General features: G+C 46.6%; 1 protein-coding gene across 1 annotated transcript in view; it reads left to right on the top strand.

The window, feature by feature from the left end:
* Positions 1-9,790: 9,790 nt before the first annotated feature.
* The window catches only part of NFKBIE (NFKB inhibitor epsilon), a 29,069-nt gene continuing 26,468 nt past the window's right edge, over positions 9,791-12,391 (top strand). Inside the window, exon 1 of the mRNA XM_035108161.3 lies at positions 9,791-12,168. Within this exon, the coding sequence (XP_034964052.2) occupies positions 11,753-12,168 (416 nt within the window). The 5' untranslated portion in view covers positions 9,791-11,752. The remainder of the gene's footprint in view (positions 12,169-12,391) is intronic.

Below are 12,391 nucleotides of genomic sequence, written 5' to 3'. Positions count from 1 at the left end.
AGCTGGTGGCTGGGCATCCTTCTCTAGCGCATTTCATAGAATCATAGAATCATAGAATCATAGAGTTGGAAGAGACCACAAGGGCCATCCAGTCCAACCCCCTGCCAAGCAGGAAACACCATCAAAGCATTCCTGACAGATGGCTGTCAAGCTTCTGCTTAAAGACCTCCAAAGAAGGAGACTCCACCACACTCCTTGGCAGCAAATTCCACTGCCGAACAGCTCTTACTGTCAGGAAGTTCTTCCTAATGTTTAGGTGGAATCTTCTTTCTTGTAGTTTGAATCCGTTGCTCCGTGTCCGCTTCTCTGGAGCAGCAGAAAACAACCTTTCTCCCTCCTTTATATGACATCCTTTTATATATTTGAACATGGTTATCATATCACCCCTTAACCTTCTCTTCTCCAGGCTAAACATACCCAGCTCCCTAAGCCGTTCCTCATAAGGCATCGTTTCCAGGCCTTTGACCATTTTGGTTGCCCTCTTCTGGACACGTTCCAGCTTATCAGTATCCTTCTTGAACTGTGGTGCCCAGAACTGGACACAATACTCCAGGTGAGGTCTGACCAGAGCAGAATACAGTGGTACTATTACTTCCCTTGATCTAGATGCTATACTCCTATTGATGCAGCCCAGAATTGCATTGGCTTTTTTAGCTGCTGCATCACACTGCTGACTCATGTCAAGTTTGTGGTCAACCAAAACTCCTAGATCCTTTTCACATGTACTGCTCTCAAGCCAGGTGTCTCCCATCCTGTATTTGTGCCTTTCATTTTTTTTGCCCAAATGTAGTACTTTACATTTCTCCTTGTTAAAATTCATCTTGTTTGCTTTGGCCCAGTTGTCTAATCTGTTAAGGTCATTCTGAAGTGTGATCCTGTCCTCTGGGGTGTTAGCCACCCCTCCCAACTTGGTGTCATCTGCAAACTTGCTCAGGATTCCCTCAAGCCCATCATCCAAGTCATTGATAAAGATGTTGAACAAGACTGGGCCCAAGACAGAACCCTGTGGCACCCCACTAGTCACTACTCTCCAGGATGAGGAGGAGCCATTGATGAGCACCCTTTGGGTTCGGTCAGTAATCCAGCTACAAATCCACTGAATGGTAGCATTGTCTAGCCCACATTTTACCAGCTTCTTTACAAGAATATCATGGGGCACCTTGTCAAAGGCCTTGCTGAAATCAAGATAGGCTACATCCACAGCGTTCCCTTCATCTACCAGGCTTGTAATTCTGTCAAAAAATGAGATCAGATTAGTCTGACATGACTTATTTTTCAGGAACCCATGCTGACTTTTAGTGATCACAGAGTTTCTTTCTAGGTGCTCACAGACTGTTTGCTTAATGATCTGCTCTAGAATCTTTCCTGGTATTGATGTCAGGCTGACTGGGCGGTAATTGTTTGGGTCCTCTCTTTTCCCCTTTTTGAAAATAGGGACAACATTTGCCCTCCTCCAGTCTGCTGGAACTTCGCCTGTTCTCCAGGAATTTTCAAAGATTATTGCCAGTGGTTCTGAAATCACCTCTGCCAGTTCTTTTAATACTCTTGGATGTAGTTCATCTGGCCCTGGAGACTTGAATACATCTAAACTAGCCAAGTATTCTTGTACTACCTCCTTACTTATTCTGGGCTGTGTTTCCCCTGCTGAATCATCTGCTCCATATTCTTCAGGTCGGGCGTTGTTTTCTTTCTTGGAGAAGACAGAGGCAAAGAAGGCATTGAGGAGTTCTGCCCTTTCTCTGTCCCCTGTTTGCATTTCACCATCTTCTCCTCTGAGTGACCCCACTGTTTCCTTGTTTTTCCTTTTGCTACGGACATACCCATAAAAGCCCTTTTTGTTGCTTTTAACCTCTCTGGCGAGCCTGAGTTCATTCTGTGCTTTAGCTTTTCTGACTTTGTCTCTACACGTGCTGGCTATATGTTTGAATTCCTCTCTGGAGATTTCCCCCCTTTTCCATTTTTTGTACATATCCCTTTTAAATCTTAACTCAGTCAAAAGTTCTTTAGATAGCCAGCCTGGCTTCTTTAGGCACCTTCCATGTTTCCGTCTCATTGGTATTGCCTGAAGTTGTGCTTTTAATATCTCCCTTTTAACAAACTCCCAACCATCATGAACTCCCTTCCCTTTTAGTATTACTGTCCATGGGATTTCACCCAGCGTTTCCCTAAGTTTTCTGAAGTCGGCTTTCTTAAAGTCTAGAATTTGGACCTTAGTATGCTTGGTTGCTCCTTTCCGCTGGATAATAAACTCCAGAAGAGCATGGTCACTCCCACCTAATGATCCTGCCACTTCTACCCCACTAACCAAGTCATCACTATTGGTTAGGACCAGATCTAAAATGGCTGATCCTCTTGTTGCTTCTCCCACTTTCTGGACAATGAAGTTGTCTGCAAGGCCAGTGAGGAATCTGTTCGACCTTATGCTCTTGGCTGAGTTTGACATCCAACAAATATCAGGATAGTTGAAATCCCCCATTACTACTATCTCACTTCCTTTGGAATGCTTGGCCATCTGTTCCAGGAAGGCATCATCTGTGTCCTCAGTTTGGCTTGGGGATCTATAGTAAACTCCCACAATGAGATCACTGTTGTTTTTCTCTCCCTTAATTTTGACCCAGATACTCTCAATTTGGCTTTGAAGTTTTAAATCCTGGATCTCTTCACAGGTATACATATCCCTAACATATAAAGCTACTCCTCCTCCTTTCCTGTTTGGTCTATTTCTCTTAAATAGATTGTATCCCTCTATTACTACATTCCAGTCATGAGACTCATCCCACCAGGTTTCAGTGATGCCTATTATGTCATATTTAGTTTGCTGTACCAAGAGCTCAAGTTCATCTTGTTTATTTCCCATGCTCTGTGCATTAGTATACAGACATTGAAGACCGTTGATCATTCCCCCATGTCTCTTATTTAAGGATATTTTCGTCCCACCACTAGGTCTGCATGCTGCTTGCTCCATTTGGTCCTTGACATTTGGATGATCATCTTCAGCATTTGATAGACTCCTACCTTCAGGACCACTGTCTCCCTCCCCCACATAAGTCAGTTTAAAGCCCTCCTGATGAGGTTTTTGAGTTTTGTGGCAAAAACATTCCTCCCAACTTTTGTGAGGTGCAGTCCATTTCAAAGTCTCCCTCTCAGATATGTGGCTATGAATGAAAGTGGTCCGGGGCCGGGCTGGCATCCTGCTGTGAAGACTTTCCTTTGGTCTAGAATGGTCAATTTGTATGCTGGAAGCGATCAATTTAACTTGTCCTGTACATTGCCCATGTAAAACATGAAAGAGTAACGTGTGGGTCATGTATAACCACTACAGTTGTAGCTTATTAGAAAACATCATCTTCTATTCAAAATAAAGAGAAAGTTTATAGTTGTCACATTTGCAGAGATATGTTCAAAAACGTGATGGTAGAAAGTACTGAAAGAAAAGAAAAGGAAGTGTGCTAAGACTTCAGGAATGGGGAACCTGCGGCTCTCCAGATAGCATGACCAGTGGTCAGGAATTATGGGAGTTGTAGTCCAATAACATGGAGGACCACAGGTTCCTGTTCCTTTTCTGAGTCTGGACTTTTTCCAGTTTCTACAGCCATGAAGCTCACTGGTGACCTTCTGCAAACTGCTATCTCTCAGACTAACCTAAATCACAGGGTTGTTTTAGGAGGGGGAAAGAAAAAACATATGGCATTTTCGATTAACTTGTTTGGAACAGTTTGAATATTTTGGCTTGTTAGGAGGTAGGAAGGAGAAAGTAAATCCAATTAAAATCAGCACTAGGAGTTCCAGTTGGTAGACATCGAAAGGTTCTCCCCTGGAATGTAAGGAATCCCATCTCCCTCCATGAGCTTCTAAAATGCTTCTGTGCATTTTCTCCAAAAACACAAGCAGCAGTTTTCTCTCAAAGGCAGAGTACAAGCAGTTGCTTAGTTTCCTCTATGGGCTGAGTAAGCCCTGGGATCCTATTTATTTAGATATTACTCATTAATGTGTGGTAGAGCTGTGGCAACTACTCTGCAGCGGGGGCTAGTCCACCCACCACCACCTGCCTTCAGCCAGCTCCCACCTTCCTGCCTTCTTACTTACCATCTGTCCAGGGTGGCGCCAGCTGTCAGCTTCCTCCTCCTTAGCTTCAGCATTGCACTTGTAGCCCTCAGCAGGGAAGAGGATGGGAAGAAAACTAGAATTAGTTGGCTCTGCCTGTCCTTGGCTCCACCTATTGTTGGGCTCCCTGTCTTCTGCCCTGCCAGCCCCAATGGCCACCACTCAACCAGTGCTACTTTGCCATAAGCACATCAGCGTGAAATTTGATTACGGTGGCTTAGAATGTAAGTTCGGCATTTATTAAGCAGATAAGCAGATTCCCTGCACTTTCTGTCCAGCTTGCACATCTCCCAAGTTGGCAGGATGCAAAGGCTGTGTTTCTGGTGATAAGTAGTCACAAAGCAATAGGAAGAGTGGGTTCCTTGGATATTGTGTTCCCATGTATCAAGCAGTTAGGCAATTTTAGGCTTGGAATGGTCTTAAGGGTCTCCCCATTTTAAAGGTGAATGAGTGTCTCACCCTCTTTTGCAATTCCCCATGTATGCATCTGGTTGGTTGTTGCAGAACGGCAAAGTCCAGTTCCAGCGTTTACCATACCCACTGAGTCAACCACCCATCTCCTACTCCCCTTCTGAGAAAAACCCCACCCTACCCTCCCACTGGGACGCAGATGGCGCTGTGGTTTAAACCACTGAGCCTCTTGGGCTTGCTGATCAGAAGGTCAGCGGTTCGAATCCCTGTGATGGGGTGAGCTCCCGTTCCTTGGTCCCTGCTCCTGCCCACCTAGTAGTTTGAAAGCATGTCAAAGTGCAAGTAGATAAATAGGTACTGCTCTGGCGGGAAGGTAAACGGCGTTTCCGTGCGCTGCTCTGGTTTCCAGAAGCGGCTTAGTCATGCTGGCCACGTGACCCGGAAAAACTGTCTGTGGACAAACGGCGGCTTCCTCGGCCAGTAAAGCGAGATGAGCGCCACAACCCCAGAATTGTCTGCAACTGGATTTAACGGTCAGGGGTCCTTGACCTTTTTTACCCTCCCACTATATATAAGGGTCTGGTGACTTCTGTTTCAGTGGATCTGAAGAAGTGTACATGCACATGAAAGCTTATACCCAGAACAAACTTAGTTGGTCTCTAAGGTGCCACTGGACAATTTTTAATTTTTTAAAATATATTTCGACTGCATCAGATCAACACGGCTACCTACCTGAATCTAGGGCTCTTCTTGGTTTTATTTTTCATGCCTGCTTGGTTAAAAGGGAAGCTGTTTGCAAGGGGACTAGGGAGGAGACCAGGGCACACCTGGACGTAAATACTGTTCCTCTGCACAGCATTCTTTTTTAAAGGGGTGTGAATCCCAATGTGTGGGAGTGTCAATCCAATCACCCATCAACAGGGAGGAGTTTTTTTACTTCTCTCCTTCCTCCACAGCAACCAGAGATCTTCTCCACTGATTGCAAGCTAACAAAATGCTGCAAAGAGCTTCCAGAAGTATCATTTCAGGATTGTTGCAGATGGCAGGCAGGGTTTCTACCATGCCCTACACCAGCAATATCTTTTTCTCTCCCTCCCTCTTGTGTTACTTTATTATTATTTTTTAACAGGAAGCCTGAGGAATAGAGTCCTGTGAAACTCAGAAGCAAGCTCACTGGGATTTTGATTTTTTTTTTTAAAAAAAGATTCTTACTAAAAGTGTAATCACAGTGTCCCTGTAAGGATTTCTTCTTCAAATCAACCAAGATAACCTCCTGCATTTTTGTTCCCTTTACAGGCAATCTCACCATTATAAGGAAGGAGGGGCTTGACTTCATCTCTGCCTTCCCAGCGTTTCCATGGGAACAGTAGCAAGCTGGAGGAACATATTCTGAATTTCACAGCCTGCCACATAGCTGTTCTGCCTCACCTAGGCAGACGCAGCCTGGATCCTCTGCAAGAAAGAGGGACAGGCTTTGTCCTTAAGCACCCTGAGATGAAATCACTTGCGCACAAACTGAGACTGAGAAATGAGGACAGCTGGGCAGGGTTCATTTTTGCTACGTTGTCTGCGTGAGATGCTTCCCTAGAATCTCCATATTTTAAATAATTCACATTTGTTTGTGTGCATTTTTAGAAAAATGGATTTGTTATTGAAATATTGTTCTGTTTCACTTTTGGTGGCTTGGGGAAATGTGCTTTGTGTCTGAAAACACAGCAAAAGTGGAAATGCCATTGCAATTACCCATCACACTAATATTGGTTAGCACAATCCTAAATATGAGCCCATGCTGAAGGAACAGGACTTTATGATGAATTCCACACACACACACACACACACACACACACACACACACACAATTCAAACAGACCCCTTACTGAGATCTCTTATAGAAAGAAAAAGCAGTTAACTGCCCTGAATATCTGTGTCTTATGTGCTGTAATATGAAACAGGTTTTATACTGTTTCGTATGTTCCACCGTTTCCCTAGTAACACTCTCACACATGTTCTTGCCGAATTGCATGACGTTATGCTCCGGCACTTGCTTTAATAGATGCATCTCACCCCTTGACAAGCTATACTTGCGAGCTTTGAGGCCATTTGTTATGCAAACAAATGCAAAACCTAATTGGACCTTGAGCTTTGTAGATGGGACTCTTTGTTGGTAGCGATAATCTTATAATAGCTTATCAGATCCTTGTGTTACAGATTAGGGCACACCTACTGTATAGGAATTTCTACCAGTTACTAAGCAGCGTATATAATCATCTCTATACAATCAAAACTGTGGGGAAATAACACCATTAGCAGATGCTACTGGTTGAAACTAGCTTTTGAGCCTAGCAGGAAAACAACAGAAGGATAGGTGGTTGTGGTGGTAACAAAGAATTGCCCACAAACATAAACACCTAGGTCAGAGGGACTGCTACTTTCCAGATGTGCCTCTCCCCACCCTGCTACATCACCACAGCCATGAACATAAGAGCATAGAGTGAATCATGCAATGACCCATCTAGGCCAGCTAAGTTTAGGCTCTGTATCTTAAGAGTCCTCACTGTCACCCTGAAGATCTGATGTGAGAGCAGGGGGCCTTGGCTGTTGTTGGGTAGCTACTTTCACACTGGAACTTCTGCCTGCTCAGAGAAGTGTGGCGAGCATCATGAAATCAAATTCGATGCCTGGTCTAATCCTTCCTAGGGAGAGATTTCCAAAGCTGAGGTGCCACAACCAAAAAAGGCCCCATATCAGTCCACCACTTGCTTCACCTCTGACAGCAACTGGGACCTGGGAAAGGATCCTTCGTGATTCTTAAATTTATGGGGCAAGCTCATATGGGAGTGGGAAGTCCTTAAGGGATCCGGGTCCCAGCTTGTTAACACCACCTCGATGGATCTTAAATGAGTGATCAACGAACATACTAGCTAGGCCACCTAGAATACAGTATAATGTTCATGAATCCCCATTGCTGAGCTGCAAAGCATTTTAAATAAATATCCTGTGTTCCCAAAAGGCAGATCTGACCTATGGGATCTCCCTCGGCCTATAGAGCGAGATGAGCGCCGCAACCCCAGAGTCGGACACGACTGGACCTGATGGTCAGGGGCCCCTTTACCTTTACCTTTATGGGACCACTGCAGTAAATGTGGTCAGCAGAAAATATACAAGTTGGAGAAAAAACACCAATGCTGAAAGGCCTCTAAATGGCATTAGCACCAGAAACAGCTAGTTACCTGGGTAACCCAGCACAGCGCATCACTTATTCATGGAGACGTGGTGCGATTTGGCCTAGCCAAGTCCTTTACCTCCAGGGATAGCTGCTTGCTATATCCACAGCTTCTCATTCCTTTTCATCTGGTTTATTCTTTCAAGAAACAGATGTGTCTACCTATCTTTACTAAAGCAGCCTCTGCATTCCAGAGCTCGGTACCCTTGCTTCCCTTATATTTCTTGACCCTTTACGAAGGCATAAAGCCAATATTAAGAACTTTCCATGGGTTTTAGAGAAGAACCAACCATATGAGATATCTGGGCTTGGTAGGTAAAGAGGGGACAGAGCTACTAAATATAAACCCACCCATGGGTAGACATGGGGCATGCCTACTTCTTCACTACAGTGGCTGGTTCTTCCATGGGATTTTTGCTTTGCATAACATTTTGCTGTTAAGAGGCTGAGCATGTCACATGGGCCATAAGACGCACTCCAGGATCCCTTGCAACAGTAGAGATCCAAGGCCCTTGCTGGCTAGTGCTGAGGAAACAGTGTAGAATCCAATGTCAGTATCTCCTGACATCCTTCTGACATCACAGGCAAGGTGTACTTGCAGCCCAGGTAGTACTACTTGTGCGCCAGTGGTCTGTGATGTCCAAAGGATGCCTGCTTTTCATATTGTGAGGCATGCAAGCTGAGAGTTGCACCCCAACAGCTCCCATAGCAGAACCGAAGGTTTGGGGACACAACAGTTGGGTGACACATTGTTCTCACTTCTGTCAGCTATATCATCCTGAAGAGTGATGATCACACAACAGTGTGGGATGGAGTGGTTCAAAGACATCGGGCGTAAGTGAAAGGTAAAATGCTGGTTCCAGGTTGCTTAAGGCACATCCTGGAGATAACTTCCTTCCCACTTGAATAACTCACATCAGTTCCCAGAAGGAACAGTAAAGGGGGAAAACCTAGACATGGATTAGTGGAACATTAATCTACCTCAGAGAAATTCCTTCCAGTAGCACCTTCGAGACCAACTAAGTTTGTCATTGGTATGAGCTTTCGTGTGCATGCACACTTCTTCAGATACATAGGTGTGCATGCACACGAAAGCTCATACCAATGACAAACTTAGTTGGTCTCGAAGGTGCTACTGGAAGGAATTTTTATATTTTGTTTCGACTACGGCAGACCAACACAGCTACCTACCTATAACTACCTCAGAGAGTTTGTTTCCCCCCTCTCTCCCAGAAAGATTACCTACTCTCAGTAGGATTACTACTCTCAGCATACAACAGGTGCAGCTAAACAGAAGCTGATACCCTGGCAGTATAATGTTGGTGGTATTTTGTGGTTTATATTATTTGCATTCCATCCATACAGAACTAATGTGAACCTCCATCAGCACAAGGATTTTTTCTTGCACAATTGAATGTTATTCTTCTCTCCTCCCTCCCTGAAGCCTCCCTAAATTTATTATAGGGTTCCCCCAACCCTTTAGGGCAGATGTGAGCATAGCACAAAATGTGCATGGAAGGAGGAGAGTGGGGAGATGAAGTCCTGTTGCACAAGTAGAAGTCATTCTCCTTGCACAATTATTTAGTTAAATACCGCCCATTATATCTTTCCTTACAATGGTATATGATGAGCGCATTTGGTGATTTGGTCATACTGCCCTGCATTGCAATATCTTAACAGCTGTGTTGTTTGAATATAAAAACACTCACAAGAAGCGTTTACTATGGTACTAATACCCTGTGTTCTAGTTACTGCCAAAAAGCCACTTACACAGACCAGGCAGTTTTCGTCATGTGTGGATATTGGTGAATTTGTCTCTTGCTCTAGGATGAGGTGCCATCTACTGGTCCACAGCGGTCTAAAGCTCATTGCAACATTTTCATTCTTAAAAATAAAAAGGGAAACGTGTGGTAGGCAGGCCCTTATTATTTGCATTTTTACAGATCAGGAAGGGGAACTGAGTTTGCTAGGCCAGCTCTGTCCTCCAGGATCCTCAAAGAATCATAGAGTTGGAAGGGATCTCAAGAGTCTGCAATGCAGGAATCTGAAACCAGTCAGGACTTTTTTTTTGTGAATGCTTGTCTGTCCACAACATAAAGGAAAATATAATACAAAGTGGATCATTCTTTCCACAAAAAGGGGAGTCCTGGAGGGTCTTGACCAAAACGGTAAATAACTTATTTTATAATTTTCTCCTTGGGGTAGGTCTTCAGGAGCTTCCAACTAAATATTAGGAAGAGCTCTCTGACGGTAAGAACTGTTCAACAGTGGAATGGACTCCCTCAGAAGGTGGTGGACTCTCCTTCATTAGAGGTTTTTGAAGAGGTTGGATGGCCGTCTGCCAGGGATTCTTTAGCTGTGATTCCTGCATTGCAGGAGTTTGGACTAGAAGACCCTTGCATTCTCTTCCAACTCTACAGTGGAACTCTTACGATTATTTGCTTTCTCTTCCTAGCAACCTCATTAAGAAAATCCTTCTGCCTTTATGTCAACCTTTAACCGATCGAAACAGTAGCACAAAGGGTGGTATTCAACTAAATTTTACTCAGAGCTGACCCATGGAAATTAATGGGACTACCTTAGCCATGTTCATCCATTTCAATGTGTCTATTCTCAGCAAAATTTAGCTGAATACCACTCTCTTCCTCTGATTTCCAAGAACTGGGTTTTTGTTTCCCGAGAACCTTGCCGGCACTTTTGGTTTCTATTCTTGGCCACCCTCACTACCTGCCCCTCAAAAAAAAGGGGGGCACCCCCAGGCTCCTCACCTAAACACAAAAAGGCAACACAACTCCTTTGTTTATATTATTATTGCATTTCCAGAGTTTCCTAATCTTGCAACTTGTTCAAAAGCAGCAGCATTTGATCAGAACCAACAGAGTCCAGCTGAGCTGCCTGCTGGCCCAGGAAGGCTCTCCTTGAGAAAAAGGGAAAGTTGGGGTCTGGCAGCCCCTCTCAGTTTGGGACTAGCTGGCTGTGAGTGTGCCTGTGTGCTTCAAAATAAATAGGAGTTATTTAGGATTCCAAGGAAGGGGCAAGCAACTCCCACCCCACAAATGGCTGTCTCACTCCATTGAAGATGGGAACCCCAAATAATCCTCTCCTTTCTAAGGTGATCAGGTACAAAAGTGGAAGGGGCTCCTGCAGCTTTGATAGTTGTGCAGAAAAGGAGATTTTAGCATGGCACGCTGCACACCTGCAGACGCAACGGAAGGCCTAAGCTCAGCGCTAGACTAGAGCATCTCCTTTGCATGCAGAACGTCTTGAGCTCAATCCCCAGCATCACCAAGTAGGGCTGGGGATGCCCCTTGCCTGAGACCTTAGATAGCCGCCGCCAGTCAAAATATAGAAACAATAATCAGCTAGATAGACCGTTGGTTTGACTCAATCCAAGCTACTAAAGGTGCAAGAAGTTAGTCCTCTTTCGCATCTAGATACCCTGACTCTTCCCGCATAATATGGTCCTACGTTTTCATTTGCATAGCCCCCTCCTTCAAACTGATACAGAAAACCCGGCACCATGAGCGACCCAAGCTTGCGGGATCTCTTATTCCTTCCACCTTTCCAGTGTCCGTGGGTTCAAAATCCCGAATAGGGGCTTCGGCGTTGCTTTCGTATACGGACGGTGCAAAGTCTACCCAGGGCTCCTTTCGCACGTACATGCGCGGACACGTGTGCGTCGCGCCGGGCATACAGCTTGGCTGCATGTGCGCCGGAGCGTATTCATGTTCATTGTCTTGCCGCTAGGCGGCACCTGTTCCCTCGGAGGCGGGCTTGGCTCCGGCGGAGGTGGGCGGAGTCAGGCTGGTTAAGCGTCGGGGCTGCTGCCCCCGCGGCTCTTTCACGCGCGCCGCATCGCCCTCTCCTCCTCGGCTATGCGCCCTCCGCGCTTCCTCCCGCCGGGGTTTCCTGGGACGCGGCTCTGCTCCAGCCTTTAGGCGCCGCCAGGGCCCCGAGCAGCTCCGCTCTGCCTCCCGCCTCGACGCCCCTCCCGCTGCTTGCGCCGCCGCCACCATGTCGGAAACCCGGAGCTGCTGCGACGGCAAGAAGGACGTGCAGGTGGAAGGCGGCGTCTACCTGGAAGAAGGGCAGTGCGACTCCGGCCTCGGCTCCATCCGCTCCCTGCAGGGCCAGCTGGCCGAAGGCGTGCCCCGGTCGTCGGCAGCCCGAGGGGTCCGCTCGGACAAGGCTGCCGATCTCCCGGACGCGGACGCAGGCAAGGAGGGCTCGGCGTCGGACGCCTCCTTGGAGCCGGACGAGCGGCTCGATTCCAGCTACGGCTCTTCCTCGCTCGTCGAGTCTTTGGCGGGACTGGGGGAGACCCCTCGGCACCCTGGCGAAGAGGAGGAGGAGGAGGAGGAAGAGGCCGAAAGGGTCCGCCAGCAGCTGCTGCTGGAGACGTTCGCTTTCGTCTCGGAGGACGGAGACACGTGAGTGGCCCCAGCTCGTTCTCATGTGGTTGTTTCAGTCCGTGGGAGGCAGGAGACTTGAAAGTCGGCGAGCGGGTGGGGCAGGTTGGGCGAGTGGGGGCGTCTGCTTCACATCAAACAGCGAAGAGCGCGTGCACACGGGGGCAGACACCTGCGCGCGTGCTTTCTGCACTCTGGGGAATACGGGGAAACTACTAGAGAGTCGCGTGTGGGTGGAGGGGTG

Source organism: Zootoca vivipara, chromosome 3 (genome assembly GCF_965207765.1).
Source record: "Zootoca vivipara chromosome 3, rZooViv2.hap1.1, whole genome shotgun sequence".
Classification (NCBI taxonomy): Eukaryota; Metazoa; Chordata; class Lepidosauria; order Squamata; family Lacertidae; genus Zootoca; species Zootoca vivipara.
The sequence above is the reverse complement of the archived record's forward strand: the minus strand, read 5'-3'. Positions and strand labels throughout refer to the sequence as shown.